The sequence below is a fragment of the Stegodyphus dumicola genome, chromosome 5 (genome assembly GCF_044657685.1).
Source record: "Stegodyphus dumicola isolate Sdum_Otavi_A_Nest chromosome 5, ASM4465768v1".
Lineage (NCBI taxonomy): Eukaryota > Metazoa > Arthropoda > Arachnida > Araneae > Eresidae > Stegodyphus > Stegodyphus dumicola.
In genome coordinates this window covers 221,357,363-221,374,045 of record NC_140772.1, presented here as the reverse complement: position 1 = coordinate 221,374,045, position 16,683 = coordinate 221,357,363, and the positions used below count along the sequence as shown (strand labels likewise).

General features: G+C 32.5%; 1 protein-coding gene across 4 annotated transcripts in view; it reads left to right on the top strand.

Annotated features, from left to right (window-relative positions):
• The window catches only part of LOC118199998 (P-selectin-like), a 73,443-nt gene that overhangs the window by 10,224 nt on the left and 46,536 nt on the right, over window positions 1-16,683 (top strand). For 3 of the 4 annotated variants that reach the window (XM_035371905.2, XM_035371903.2, XM_035371902.2), the window contains exons 2-4: window positions 4,123-4,149; window positions 11,300-11,467; window positions 12,334-12,564. In XM_035371905.2, the coding sequence (XP_035227796.1) occupies window positions 4,123-4,149; window positions 11,300-11,467; window positions 12,334-12,564 (426 nt within the window). The remainder of the gene's footprint in view (window positions 1-4,122; window positions 4,150-11,299; window positions 11,468-12,333; window positions 12,565-16,683) is intronic. The other variant, XM_085817681.1, reaches the window with a different exon arrangement.

The following is a 16,683-nucleotide window of genomic DNA, read 5'->3' as shown; positions in this document are numbered from 1 at the left end:
CAGCTCAGCATTCCTACAAACATACTTACCAGCTTTGAGTCGTTTTCTCCAAAATAGACAGGAAGCATATGCATTTAGCAGCAGATATTTAACGATTACTTTTAAATATGTTATCTGAAATAGATTTTGTTCTTTGTATCGTCAAAAAAGGGCACAAACACATACTGTTTACCTTACGTGTGACTTATGTATATTATTGTTACGTCTTCTTACAGATTACTCACTTCTGACAAACTATTGCTTTCCCAGTTTTTTTCGCTGTCATGATCTAGAGCATTCCCTATACCCAAAAGTATATTTTGTTTCCGCCTTTACACTAAGATATTTGAAATTTTTTTAACCCAACATCCTAGAAACAACTGCCCATGGATTACAACCAAGTCTACAACACTATTGTTGCCCATTGACATTCTTTCCTGAGTTCGCATATAAACTCCATGTGTTAATACGTTTTCCACAAAAATGTAGATGTGGACAATGCATGGATCACATTGGTGAATTTTCCTCTTTATTCTCTTTGTTAAAAACTAAGATACAGACAATATACTGATTTATGGGCATTTAGCTAAAAAAAGTTTTGCAGGATAAAGTTCCTTAACATTTTGGAACATTTATACAATTTCTCTGTCATTTATAAGGCAAAACAATGGAACACGTTCATTTAATCGTGATTCATACATTATATATAAGAATTTTACGTTTTAAGGCTAGCTATTCCTTTTTATTGTAGCAGTGGATGTGGAAACTAAGAGAATTTTAATATTCTACAAGGTGCTTCAGAAGAATGCATACACATTTTGAACTGTTATAGAAAATTTATTTGCCAAATTACAAAGTTAAATTTCTGGGAAAAGTAAGGATGTAATTCAATTTGAAAAATAAGTGCACTTTCTGGTCAAAGTGAATGTTCCGAATGGTGATTTAAAGTAAATGTTCAAAATAGTGACCTTCGTCATCGACACCTTCCTGAATACGAGTCACGATTGATTCCGTACTTCTCATCAATGTGTCCAAGTGCACATCGGTTGAATCTCATTCCCAAGTGTGTCAAGGTTACAGGTTTTACGATGGTAACACCTCATCTTTTACTGTACCTCGTGAGAAAAAATCGAGCGGCGTACGGTCCGAAAAGCATGCCTGAAACAAGATTGATACCCTGCGTCCTATACACTGTCCTGGTCCTATACACTTTGATTCAGGTATGTTCTCGCATTTCTATGATAGAGAAGAGGAGCGTCATCTTGTTGGTAATACGACCATTCATTACCGGTACATTGAAAATGGAATCAGCAAGCTATGTTTGGTACTTTTCTCCAGTTACAGTAGCTTCAAAACGAAAAGGCTCAATGAGTCCACATCACACATTTACACCAGAGAGATTCTTAGCCTCTTCAGTAGTAGTGTGGGAATTATCTTCAATCCAGGACTGACAATTATGCCAACTACCAGTTCCATCACGTTTGAATTGTTCTTCATCTGACCGAACAATGCTACCCATAAATCCCGGTTTACGTGTAACCATCTCATGAACACATTCACAGCATTGTACCCGACTCTCTGGGTTGTCGTCACTTAGCTGTTGCACCAGCCTTGGAATGTGCACACGGAACTTGCCTTTCTTAAAATGCATAACCCACTACTAGCATTCACATCACTCTGACATGTCCCTTGCCTTGAAGATTTTGCTGATGAACGCTGAAACAGTTCCAGCGCCGCATCAGAGGATTCATCATTTACAGCCGTGCGAGGTCGCTCTGATCGCCATTTATGCACGTGGCACACTGTTCCATGAAGCAAGAATTTTTCTCGTAAACTTGTAATTGTTAATCTTGAAGGTGGTTCAGTCCCGTACTCACACCTCTACTGTCTTAGAACTGTAACAAAATTCCCAAACTTCTAGTACCACTTAATAATTTGATTCTGCTCTTAAAAGCTCAAATGTACGTCCGTCATCTGTTGGCACTAACTGGGTTGCCTAGCTAGATCGACGAATATGCCGCTACTTGTTAAAGAAAAATAACATTACCTTTCTTAGAAAGGTTAATCTTGTAAGTAAAAAAATAAATTTTCTATCACAATTCAAAGTGGGTAGGCATTTCTCTGGCTCATCCTGTATATTGGCGAACATTCCCTCTAATTTTGTACAGTATTTATCTTTCTTATAAAATATAATAGCTGAATTCTGGAAGCATACGTAATTATTTATACATGAGATTGCAGGTGATTTTAGCAATAAAGTTTTGTTATATTAATGTCTAACGATAAAACCTTTTAAATGGAAAACTACAATATTCTTAAATGCTCATAAACATAAACCTCCAGTAGTAACGACTCGCTTTTTAAAATCTCTTTTGTCAAATATAATGGTTTGATTTTTTTTCGATCCTCAATGAATTTTTAAGAAAACTCTATATGCTTACGAACGAATTTTCACTTTTTGAAAGTTTTTGAATCCCGCTGTCATTTTCAATCACTTCAAACAAATATAAAGTAGGTACCTTCTTTAATTCGAGGTTTTTCTGCTTAATTGTAGCTTAGCAACTTAATTTTAATATATAGCAAGATATCAGTAAGTTTGCATTATCATTGCTTTTTATTAAGTTCTAAATTTCTAACTTAAATTTCAAGATGGAGCTTAGAATGTGACAAATGAATTGGGTAATAAACTAGGGCAGTGATAAATGTAACGTGAGAAAAGAAAGATGAGTATACGTTACAGAAGATAAAAAAATCAGATATATAACATGTTTCATTTTCCTTTAGCTTTCCGTCACGCTTCCTTTTGAAGTCGGAGTTTTGATTTAAAAACTGCAGGCAGTCTAATTAGGCCTAGAAGAGTTCACAAGTAAAATTTTGTGAAGATAGCACTTATCGTTTTAATTCTGTGGGTGGGCCCAAAGTGGCACACTGATTGAATAGAGCTTCGAAAAGAGTGTTTAAACGCGCATTTTTGTCAATGAACTGACCGATGAGATGCGGAGAAACAAAGAATACGGACTCTCAGTTGTCCTAGATTATCGGTGAACCCGGTCTGGGCACACCTAGGGTTCGCCTTTTGATTTTAGGCAAGATTTCAAAGTAAAAACTTGAAACTACTATAGAATAAGAAGATTAGCATACAGCCCGAAAAATAACATAAAAATTCCTTTTTCAAACAATTCCTTTTATACCCTAAAAAAATCTAGAAGTTTTCTTTGAAAAATGAGGGTTTTAAAAAACTAAACATGGCTAAAATATATGGACTTGTTTGTTTTGAGCTGCCATCTACTATAAATAAAGAAGGTTCAGAGCAACCCATAGTAACCTATAAATCCTTTTTCATTCAATTTTTCTGTGCGTACAGAAGGAAATTTTTAGGTGTGTGTGGTTTTAAAATTTAGGTTCATAAAAATTTATTTTATCTACAGAAGCACTCCAACGTTCTGCAATTTTCCTCAGAAATACTCGAACATCAGTTCATAGTATCGCAGAGTATAATCAGTAGTTACTTATCAAACTACTAAGAATAGGTTAAATTAAATAGTTTTCAACCAGCCGCCGAGATATTTTTAGGACTTTCTGCTTCTCGAAATTCCTGGAAAGCAATACGAGGGTGGAATTACGGTTAGAGCTGACATAGTGGTCAATTACATGTATTCAATTTCATTATATATTATGGCGATATAGAGACTGGATCCAAATATCGCCAAATAGTCATCGCATTTGGCGACTTTTGGCAGTTTCCCACCAAATTTGGCAACAAAATAAGTCGCCAAAATCGTTGTCAGCTTAGCGATATCTCGATTACCGAGATGTCCATTTATTCTATGTGAAATGCACTTGCCCCTGTATATACTTTTCCACATAGCTTCTATTTAGATTTTTCATGTTACGAAAGAAATACAACAATTTTTCTTAATATTCTATTGAAATTGCCTATCTAAGTACAAAATTCGTAACCATATACACTTCACAGTCATAAAAACGGTTCTTTAGTTACAAAACAAAGAAGAAGAAAGAGAAACAAATGTAATTTACACATTTGTATTTAAAACCTAGAATATTTTATAAAATGCTGTTAAGTAAATTTTTCACTAAATTAAGTTTTTTTTTTTTTTTTTTTTTTTTTTTTTTCTTTTCCAGCTTTATGGGGAACATCAGGACAAAGGCGTAAGTACTTTTTCTAATCCATAATTTTTAATTAATAAAAAACGATTTTGTAAAAAAAGAAAGGTGTGTTGCTCATGAGCGTAAATTGTCATTTCCTGCTTTTAAACAGTTTTTTCCCCCATTAATAAAAAATATAACACTAAACGTGGAAGAAATGTAAGCAAAAACAATAGCTGTTCAATTTCCACGTACCAAAACCTGATCGGTAAATATAATCCCCTTCCATCAGAGTAGTCTCATTGGACTGATATCTGCAACGTATTTTGCCATAATTGATAAAACCAATTAATATATATTATTGTTTTAATTTGAAAATTTCAGCAGTGCCTTTTCCTTAATTTCATTATTTTATTACATTAGTACATTTCAATGATTAAAAACAAAAGGAAATTCCATTAAATCATTTCTATTACATTCATAAAGATACAAACTAGGTCTGGTATCTATTAAGAGAGTGACAGCTCTTACGTGCTTTGGTATATAGGATTAAAAAAACAAATTATATTCCATTCCAGATCGCTCGATTAATACAGTTTTAATCAATATATTTTAATTTTTTTATCTAATTAATTGTATCACACTTATTTCTCTTTTTTAATTTTTTTAAAAACGAATTTCGTCAATTTTTGAATTATTATGAATTAAAATTACTACGAGGATGGTAACAATATGCTTTATAGTAATGAACAAATGAAGAAATGCAGCATGATGATCAGTGATAAGTTTAATTAGCATTCGGTCTAGCTTAAGCGTTGTTGTGGCTAACACTTGTAGCGAAGCTAAAGCGCTTGACTTTAAATGAGTTCCGTAAGAAGTTTCTCTCCTCGTCCAATAGACCACGCTGTTTCAGAGTTTTCTATAAAGAAAAGCTTCTTTCTCTAAAAGTAAATGTTCTATTCTCAATTGGATCACGAATAAATCTAAACAGTAATTATGGCTTTTGAAAATTGACATATTGTTTCTCCGATTATCTGGCAATGGAAATTAATGGGAATTAATGTTTCTGCTTTCAGTTTAAAATATCGGATTATCTAATTCTGAATTTTAATGATTTATGGAGTTTTTTTAATGTGTACGAAACCCCATTCACATGAGGTCTAATAAAGGTTTCATAAATAAGGAAGGCGTATGGTGTCTTTCACCTAGATAATTTTGTTTTATTGTTAAATTTAAAAAACATGAAGATATTATACCCCTTGAAACAGTTGGAAAGAAGATTGTATAGTTTAGGAATGTAAAGTAACACTTACGATTCAATTAGTAGTTCCGTCATAATAAGCACCTTGTGGATAACGTGAATGTTTTTCTGTACTGTTCGAAAACATAAAAAATTCTCTTCGTGCCACAGCTCTTTTTTAGTCAATTACTTCAACATAGACTTCCTATCCTATAGAAACTTCCTATCCTATTGTTTGAAATCCCACGAACAGGCTGGCTGCATGGATGTTTTCGTGGTTTTCCCCGTGTATAACGTACATACGAGCCAGTTTCCCTTAGAAAGTCCTCCACGAAGGCATCCCTCCCGTTAGGCAGATAGCCCTCGAGGCTTTGCCGTAATTAAATAACCTAACCTAACCTGTTGCTGTTCGTCATGCATGCTCCTATCCTATTCAATGTATTCCTATTCATGTAATCAAAGTAGCCCACTGAGATTTTGAATTTGACTCTACTTCTGTGCATCATGTACGCCTGCTGTTACAAAAGCAAAAACTTGAGAGGAAAGCCTAGAATTATAGATGGCTTAATGAGAGATTTTTTTGGCTATATCCACATTTCGAAAACCACTGAATTACATCAGAGTTATCTACACTTAAGTCCAGGACTTTAAAACGGGACAAAATTCAGCCGTTTAACTTACTGGTGGCTTTAAGTCCGAAACTTTAAGCACTGCCTAAGAGGCATCCTCTCTCTACTTTGAGAGTATTAATTGTCAGGTAGCAAACAATAAATTTAGTTACATTTAAAACTTAAAGGAAAACAGGGCTACGATGAAAATTAATTTATTCAGTTATGCAAAAAAATTAACATATTCAATAATTAGTACGAATATTTTCCTTGAAAATTTAGCGCAACTGACGAGTATATTATTAATTAGTTGCGCTACAGAAATAACTGAGTTTCAATGTTTATAAAACTATCACTTAATACTTCGGCAACATATTTAGTATATTTTTAGAAAATACTTTAATATGTTATTTATTTTGAAATTTTCACCACTGATCTTTCATTGCAAGTATTTTGTTAATGATTATGCTATATCTTTTCTCTCATTCCTTTATTAAATAATTTTATTTATAGAAGGAGCTTTAAAAATATCGACAGACTTATCATTTTCTATTTTAGTTTTAATTTTAATTATTATTAATAATTAGCATAAGTAATTAGTAATTAGTATATTATATATTATTAATATAGTTATTAGTAATTAGTATAATTAAATTAGTATTACTATTAATTAATATTCCTTAACTATTATTAATTATTTAGTTAATTAGTTTACGTTTTATTAATTTTTAAATATTTAACAAAATTTAAAGGTATTCCACGGTGAAAAACTAATGTTTTACAAAGCGAACGCCCTTTAAATGACAATGATTTTCCGGCAATAACAAAAAGTACGCTGAACATGTGTTGTCAAGGGCATTCTATACGGAAATGCATTAATAAAATATGGAAAACGGAAAACCTTTCTGACAAAGTTCAGTGCTTTTTGGGTCAACTTTTGTATTGGTATTCAGTTTATGCAATATTCAAGTAACATATTAAAAGCCACGGAATAAAGAGTGAAAATAAAATGGTACACTTGTTTTACAACTTTATCGACAATTTAAGTTCAAAAGATGGTTACTTCTATTACAAGAAACACATGAAAACAATTAATACCATATATTAATCAAAAAATCAAAACTAATTAATTAAATTAAACAATTTAATATCATAAGATTAATGTTTCGAGGATATGTAATTTGAGAAAGAAAGCGGCTTTCAATTTTGTACATAAAAAATTAAAATTTCCACTTGAAAATTCGATACTGTTTTCCAGCAAACATAATTTTGACAGAAGGTTTTACAACTTCCTTCCATGTAACCTTTTCATTAAAATGACCTCAAAATTAAATTTTAGAATTTTTACTTTGCAATTTGACTCTGTCTCAAGTAATACGACATCCAACTAATAGCTACATCATGCGGAAGAAAAATAAATTTTAAAATTGCTGCGATAAAATTTGAATGTGTTTCTCTTTCTATGTGACACTTTTGATAAATATTAACTCTACCTAAAATGGAACAAAAAATATTTACTTCGAACGCATTTAACAAGCGTTATCTTCATTTCATGTAAATTAATAAATTCTTGGCTTGACGTTTTTTTGTTTCTGCAGTTGATTTTTTATTTTATCGGTTAGTACATTAGATGTACATTAGATTAACCATCAAGCACAAAAAAAAAAAAAAAAAAAAAAAAAAAAAAGCAGCTGTGTCAATCACTAATTTTTTGGCTAAAATATAGCTATATTAACAAAACATTCTAACATTTATTGTTCAGATTTATCTTAGAATAGTACTTCTATGTTTCTGTAAAACTGCTCGAATAGCAATTCAAACGCTAATTATGTGAAGAGTGAATCGGCACTGTTTCTAAAGCTAGAAAAATCGTGAATGAGAAAATGTGTCCAATAGTGCAACAATTGATCCCTTTGCGACTGTAGTTCTTGAAGCAAGTAGCTACAGCTATAATACTTGATTCTAAAACATATGTTCTCCGAAAAGAAGATAGATGTAAGGTACTGAATGTGAAAGGCTTCTAGAAAATTCATTTCATCAGTTGAAGAAGCATTTATAGATAATTTTCCCAAAACTAAAGTAAAAAATATGGTTAAATGGCCAACTGTGATTATCTATCGAAGATTTGATTGTTTCACTTTTCAAACATAAGCTTCTTATTAAGAGACGCGAATTTTTTTTCCCAGCGTTTTTCAACACATATTAGCGAGATTAAAAGAGGGATAAATTTTTGGCCTCAAATGCCTCTACTTGGAAAGGAGAAATAATAAATTTTCGATAGATAATCATAGTTGGGCATTTCATCACACTTTTTTTTTTTTTTTTTTTTTGGTTTTCTCAAAATTATCCTTAAATCTTCTTCAGTTGATGAATTGCATGTTATAGAAATTTGTCATATTTGCAAAAGTTTATCTTCCTTAGAAAATGACATTAATTCGAATCCAATTCTTCCCAGCACTTTCAAAATCCTAAAACCCTAACGTTTTTTAGTTTAACGCCTAACGCCTTAAATTTTCTGTTTTCGTCGATAGATTGCGCTATATTCATTTCCACGGTGATTCCACGCATTGGTTTCTATAGCTGTCGCTATTTCCATCTTTGAAATACTTCTGATTTGTCTCCGTGAAATTCAACTAGCGAAATTTCACTTTCTTCACGCTCTTCCCGGGACTCACTGAAGAGCTGGAAAGAACTGTTTAACATAGCTGCATACTAGAATTAATAACAAGTGTCCAAGTTCTTTTGAAGTCTCCTCCTCCCTTCTGAAGAAGAAGGGACCATACCTGATCACCCTAGAAATCGATGGCGCTTTCTTAAAGGCTACGACTAAAAAGGATTTTTTTTTTCGTTTAATTTTAGACAGCAGTATGATAGTTTCATGTTGAGCTTTCTGTTTAGTTAGCTTATAAATAAGATTGTTATGCTAGATGCGGTCAAAGCGAGCAATGTGTATACAATCTCTTTAAAGCCTATTTATGTCCTTTTTAAATACTTCAGTGGTAGATAATAATGAAATTCACAGAAAGTAATTCTAATCGCAGTTTATTTGCAATAAACGTATATAAGTAGATTGACCATTTGTTTGCAAATATTGACAGTGTAGAACATTTACAGGAAAACTTTTTATCCATTATTTTTTAGATGTTAGTCGATTTTTAAAATAATTTTCTTCTGTTTAAATTTATTATTATCTTTTTTCTTCTTCTTCTTCTTCTTATTATTATTGTTATTATTATTAGTAGTAGTAGAGTAGTAGGTATACGAAAATTAGTCATTTAGACAGAGTTTTGATGTCTGTTAATTTCTTGCAGTAAAATTAATAAAAATGATCAGAAAATTGTTTAGTTTCATAATAAATAACTCAAATGATAGTCTAGAAATTAGGTATATTAATGTACGTTAGAAACGAATTTGTTGTTTGAAGAATGTCTACAGCACAAATGTATTTTTTAGGGAGAGCATATCAAAATATATGACGGAAAGTTTGTCTTTCGTAATAACTATATTTCCCCTCTGATTCGATGATTTCTTAATCTACTGGAGCAAAATAAGTTTGTAAAATAAATAAGTAAATTTATAACTGCAATTGAAATCAGTTTGCATACGGTTATATGTATGGAGAAAAGCTAAAAAGAGCTAAGCACAAATTCACTAAAGGGTAAAACTGTTACGACATAAGCGAAAAATAGAATTTTGAGACATGTCAAAAATATGCAATTTACATCCTACTTATTTGTTAAAATTTCTTAACATTCATAATTTAAAGGAATAGTGCAAGAATCAGTGTTTCATCGCCAACGTTTAGGTAGAATGATAACTAAAGTTCAAACTAGATATTTTTTTACTATAAGAATACAACCTAATTTTTCCCCTAACCTTTATATAATCTAGTCAATTTTAATCAACCGAGAGAAACTTTTTAAGAAACTAATGCATGACGCAGAGTTAAAATGACAATGCGAGAGGTTCCTAAATCTTAAAGTTAATTTTAAAAACATTGCAAATATCCTGAAAATTTGCAGTAAATTACGTGCTTGAATTTTCTGTGTAAATTCATTTTTAACAGAAATGATTTTACACAGAAACATGTTTACGAAATGTACATGTTTATGAAATTCAATAACATCGCAAATGAATTTAGGAAAGATAATAAACGTAAAAATATTTTCAAAGCTCAGAAATATGACATTGTTATCCAGGCCAGTACAGGGAAATTGGATATTAAAAGGCGATGGCCTCGTTTGACTTTCTTGTAAAACTTGGATTGCTTGTGACTTTTTCCTTGCGCGTTGAATACTAGTCATGTTTTGTGTTGCAATTCTGGCTTCTGAGAAGTGAAATATCCGCTAGCATGTTTCGTAAGTGCACATCTATATTACCACCGAGAGTGTGGCTTCTAGAATGAACCAATGGGCTTCCAGTAGTGTTTATGACATTTGCCTTGGGTTAAACAAGATGGTTGAAAATCTTTTTGCTACGCAATTTCCTGTTCAAAATAGTTAAAGCAGTGAGGATTTCTTGTGGAAATTTTCATTGCGAAGTTAAATCAAATATAATCATAGGTATATGTGTTAATAGTAGAAATCTTAGCATTTTTTATTCCAGTATACATGAAAACGATTTTATATAATAATAGCCAATGGACAGTTTCATTCAATTCAAAGTGAACTTAAATGTATTCACTCTTAATTATATTGTCTACACAAGAAATACTCTTCCAACAGAATGAATTTATCTTATTCACAACGAATATATTTAATTTATTAATATATAACTTTCACTATTAGGTATCATCAGATCATTCAGAATACATATTTTGTATCTTACACTCTCAATATTAAAGGAACGAAAATACTGAGATAAGAAAATACTAGATTCATTGTAACACTTCCAGTAATTGTAACTTGAGTTATTTTTTCAATATAAAGAGCGATAGTGTGGCACGAATATTAATCCGAATATCAGTGTGGGATAATTTTCGATAAAGTGAAATATTGACGATTAAGTAAACTTACAAAAAGAAAGCACTACGAGATTTGCTACTCAAATGACACCAGCATTTATACGCCATACATTTATAACTGCGAAACAAATGCAAAATGAAACGTAAACAACAGCATTCCCTTATATGCACACTTTAAAAGACTCAGCTTCACAAGAGCAGTAGAAGCTCAATGGTCCATTTTTGAAACCCCTCCCTCAGTGGCGATACTGATGTGCACTTGTGAATTATGCTGTCCGCTAAGTAATATCCTCTGCAGGCGAATGTCTAATTGGAAAATGCCATACTGTTTGGAAAATAAATAAATAAATAAACAAACAAGGCTTTTGAAATAATTTTTGCTCTTGAAACTTATTTTACTAGAATGTCCAAGACTGCAGAAACCATGGAACGGCCAATTTGTTGGTTCTTGTGATCGATATAGTGGAGCTGAATGTGTCTTCGAATGCCGCGATCCTTATGTTCTTGTTGGAAGCAGGGTCCGCGTATGTAGATCTGACGGCACATGGAGTGGTCAGACTGCTGCTTGTGGTGAGTATACAGCAGTCCTTTGGCTCGTAAATGAGCGCCATGTGCCATTTTTCAAATTGAAAATTAAATTAAAATGTTGATTAAAATTATTTTCCTAAAATATTAACTGAAATATGTTAAAAAAAAAACGAGGTCTTGAATTGAGTTTAAACTTCTGCATTCTTCATCGTCAAATTACAATTGTTGCTTTATTTTATAAGAGCTGTAAAATGTAAGAGAAAGATGATTTCATCTTATTAATTAAAAATATCTCAGGTAATATATATATACTGAGATTATTTACCAGGTGTTGAATAATATGATTACGTGTATGATTTTTTAACAATTTGAAACAGACCAGTAGTCATTAAACTAACCCAATCATTAACCTAATTAAATTCAAGTTTGAATTTTATCAACACTTCTATGCATTCACTTCTATGCAACACTTCACTAAATTTTCATTAATCGTAAGAAGGTCATTTGTTATAAAAGGTTTTTTAGTAAAGAGATTTCTAAAGACGTGGTTTCATAAAAACCGATACCCCGAAAGTACTCATAATTGACGTTTATGACTTTTATAACTCTAAAGAATAGTTAGAAGTATGTACCCATAATATTACAAAGATAATCTTTTCTTGCGAAATTAATTTATTAATTATAAAATCAATTACCCGTGACGAGCTTTCTGAAGATTCTTTTGCCACGTTAGTAAAATACACACTACTAAAAATGTATGTATTCAAGCAGAAATATGTTACATTTCTCTTATTTTTTTTAAAACGTGAAAGCGTTAAAACTGCTTAAAATAATGAAATTATATTATATAGTGTCTTATATTTTAAGCTTCTAGGTATGTATTTGTACTCTTATTTTTTCATTACCAGAGCTGGATGGATGTGGTAACTGTGGCTGCCGGAACTGTGGCGGTGGTTCGTGTCCTGCATTGCACGATCCGGATAATGGATATACGGAAGGACAATGTAATCCGGGAATCGTTGGGCAAACATGCCTCTATCGTTGTAGTAGAGGATATTCTTTGGAAGGACAGTCACGTCTGACTTGCTTAACAAGCGGGCAGTGGAACGCTTTACCTCCCTACTGTAGAAGAACTAGTGGTAAAATATATAATATCTATCCATATTCGTAATAAAAAGTAATTTTGGTATGATATTAAAGTACTGTATTTTATTTAAATTTTTTTCATATTTTATATAAAGTTTCTAGCTTATTCTAGTATTGCATGAAGTCTCTGTTAAGTTCTGATACTTAGAACAAGGTGGTTGAAACCAACGACAATTACTGATAAATGTCGATGAATTTAACAGAGATACGAGACAATTGCTGCCTTGGCTTCGTATTTTGCTGTTTTAATTACTGATTTTAGAAAGTTATATATTGATTGACGTAATTTACGGCATCTGGTTTCAAAACGTAATTACTAAATTTAAAATATTTTGTTGAAAATATTACAAACTAGAAGGTGTGAAAGAAACAGAGAGTGGAACCTCAAAGTAAAACACATAGAAATTCTCTTTTTTTTTTCCCCCTCCAGAAGAGATTGCGAGCTGTCCACTTAAAGAAATACTTTGAAACCAGACCTCGATTTAAACGTCATTTACAAACATTGATTAAGTAATAATATGGTTTCAAAATGTTTGTTTATTAAATTCTGCTTTATATTCAAATAAATCGGACAAATTAAGGGACGAACAAGAAACGCGTTTTCGAGAGATGAGAAATTTTATATCGTATCTCATAAATAATGCATCTTTTTTCAGTTGTATGAACTAAAAGTCGTATAGGAACGATATAAAGATCCACGGCAACTTGCGATAAAACAGCCAGCAATTTTGTCTTGCTCTTATTCTTAGAGAAAATTTTCAAGGGTGTAGTTTAGATGTTAACAGTTATTTATTAAAAGTTTAATGAAGTAGACAAAGGAGCATAATCAATATGTATCACTTAAAGAGCTCAGTTAAATAATTACTAATAGGAATATTATTGCTGTATATGCGGATCGAACAGTAAATGTAAGCCTATGACAATGGAGATTTCAAAAATTCCTACTTTAAAACTAAGCCTAGAAGACGAGCTTCCTCCTAAAAGGTTTGCAGTGCTCGACGAAGACGTTCTGCAAACCCTGCTAGAGCAAAATTCCGTTGTAATTGCTCAGAAACTAGCAGAGAAAGTTGAAGACTGTATTTTAGATTAAAAATAGCTTTGCATTATTTTGAAAAAATAAAATAACTATGAAAAACTGCATAAAGATGGCTCAATAATTTTGACACAAAAAATGGGTAAATAATATGATGCTTTATTTAAATGACTGTGTTTATTATCTAAAATCGTTCATGGTTTAGCAAACATGTGTTGCTTCTGAAGAAGGTAATCTCTATTTAATCACTCTCGATATCGATAGCTTTTAATTCAGAATCTATGCCATGCAGTGTTTGCATTTTTCCTTAACTTTAAACTTTACATTCGTCACCCAGTTTAACTAACAAAATGTCAGTTAAAATTGATTGATTGTACATTTAGGAAAAACATACATTATCTACATTCTCTTGCATGAAATATTCTGTAATCGCATTAAGCATTAAACAGAGTCAGCTGTAATGCATGTTTTCACAATTTTGCAAGCAATATTCAAATATAAATATGAGTCTGGAGTAAATTAAAACATATCGAATAGATATCAAATTATGTGAAACGTACGAGGTGTGTAAATAATGTAATGATATTCTTTCTTATGATATTTTCCTGTTCAAATTACATTTCACATTATTTCCTTTCAAGTGATCACCTTGGGAAGCCACGTAGCGTTGAAGAGGATTTTTCCGCCGTTCACAGAAGTGCTAGAACTCTGATAAAAAATTGCCTTCTGTTAAGCGGTTAAAGCTATTTAAGTGTTTCCTTGTATTCCAAAATGATGTCCTTTGAAAAGGAGTTTCAGTCTTTGGAATATGGAAAGATCACATGGTCCCAAATCAGGAGCATAAGGGAATTGATAAGCCACAGGTATATGTTTACTTAGACAACAACTCGTGATTTAAAATGCAGTGTGACAAGGCGCACTGCTGTGAAGCAGCACCCAGTTGATCTTGATTCTTGGTCTCACACTCATGACCCCATTTCGAAGCCTTTCAAAAATTTCTCAGTAAAATTGGGGATTAAATGCTTGGCTAGAAGCACAAACTACTTGTGAACAAATTCCTGGCCATCGAAAAAAGTATTATCTTTGACTTGCTTATTCTTGCTTTCTTTGATCCTGGATCTTGCATTTCATTTTTGGGTCGAATGCAAGACTTGCCATCAGCAATAATACGTTTCAGAAATTGAGGATCGTTTTGAATCCGCTCCAAAAAATCAAAACGCTTGTTCCTCTTGTTGTTCTTTTGCTTCTATAAAAGTTTTCTCGTACCAGATTCCCCACAGATTTTCTTCATCCCCAATTAATATGTCAAAATGGGATGGATATTGATGCTAATGAAATTCAACATTTTTCCGATCATTCTGATTTTCAAATGAAGATCCCCAGATCCTGCCAAAATTTTCGTCAGCTTTTGCAGTTCACGGCCTTCTCCTGCAAAATTTATTTTCAAACCCTGCCATATAAAAATGCCTTAAACCACCCGAAAACCCGGGTTCTTGACGAAGCATTGTCTACATAGCTCTAAAGTTTTGCAAACCTTTTTTTCGCACTGCGTTCAAGTCTTAAGAAATATTTGATAGCAAAACTTTGTTCGAAATTGAAATCATTCGTTTTTAGAATACACGAGGAAAACAAAGTTTACAGCGGGTGCAATACGGAAAATTACATAATTCTACAGTTCAAACTCATACTGGCTGTGCATAGGATGTTCGATTACCTTCCCTTTAAACAGAAAGTCCACAGCGCTGCCAAATCGAAATCTGCGCTTCAAATTTCATTACTTTGTTTACACCTTATATAGTGTAATATCATAAACGTATATATTAGTCTGATGTCATTTTACTGAAAAAGTTTTTAGGAATATTAAAATAAGAAATACTCTTTCAAACATATGTCGTTAATGCATTATTTTTAACACATAGCTACAGAAAAGTATTTATCATTAAGATTTAATTTATAAATTATAAATATATCGTATATTACCATATACGGTATATGACACATGTAAAGCAAAAATTAAGTTTTCAAGCATTTTTTAAAATTTTTTCCGTGAATTTTATACTAAATTAAGAATATCTAATCACTTGTTTGGAATGTTAGACATTTGCTATTGTGTAAATGTATAAATTTTTAAGACGTGAATATCCATAAATAAAGATAAAATATATACTTTTGTTTGTAAATTAAATCTTTTTAACTTATACTCAAAAATGAACAGTTGAATAGTTGCATTTTATTAAAAGCATTCCTTACTCTATTCAAGTATACACTGACTACCAATAAGTATTTGGACACCTGTGATAGAAAAAAAAAACTAACTTTATTCAAAATCAAGAGTTGGTAGAGCCTCTACGAGAGGTAATTACAGCGTGGAACCTCCGAGGCATACTTTTCACAACTCTTTGTATGACAGCTAGGGGTATTTTCTTATTCTAATCGGCTTGGAGAAGACTTGAAGTTCCTTCACCGATTTTGCACCCCTGAGTTCGGCGATGGAACTCGTCCCAGAGGTTCCCGATAGGGTTCAGGTCTGGACTCTGGTCAGGCCAGTCCATTCGATGAACTCCATTGGCACCATACCAAGCCTTGGTTAACTTCAAAACATGACAACTGGCATTGTCGTCCTGAAAGTAACAGGGGTCCAACCCGTAAAATTGCCTCAACGCAGGAAGAACATTGTAATCCAAAATAGTTCAGTAGGCATCGGAGTTGAGCTTACCATGAATGGGAACCAAGGGTCCTAGCCCATACCAGGAGAAACACCCGCAGACCATAATTCCACCTCCGCCGAACTTGACTGTTGGCACAATGCATTCTGACAGGAGACGTTCTCCAGGTAGACGCCAGACCCAGACCCTGCCATCCGAACGGTAAAGGGTGAACCTTGATTCGTCACTCCAAAGAACCCGTTTCCACTGATCTACGGTCCAATTTCGATGTGCTTTGCACAACATTAATCGAGCAGCGCGGTTGGACTTTGTGATCGAAGGCTTATGGGCAGCAGCACGACCGTGAAAACCAAGCAGATGTGCTTCCTTACGGATGGTATTCATTGAAACAACACTCTCGGATGCCTGTTGAA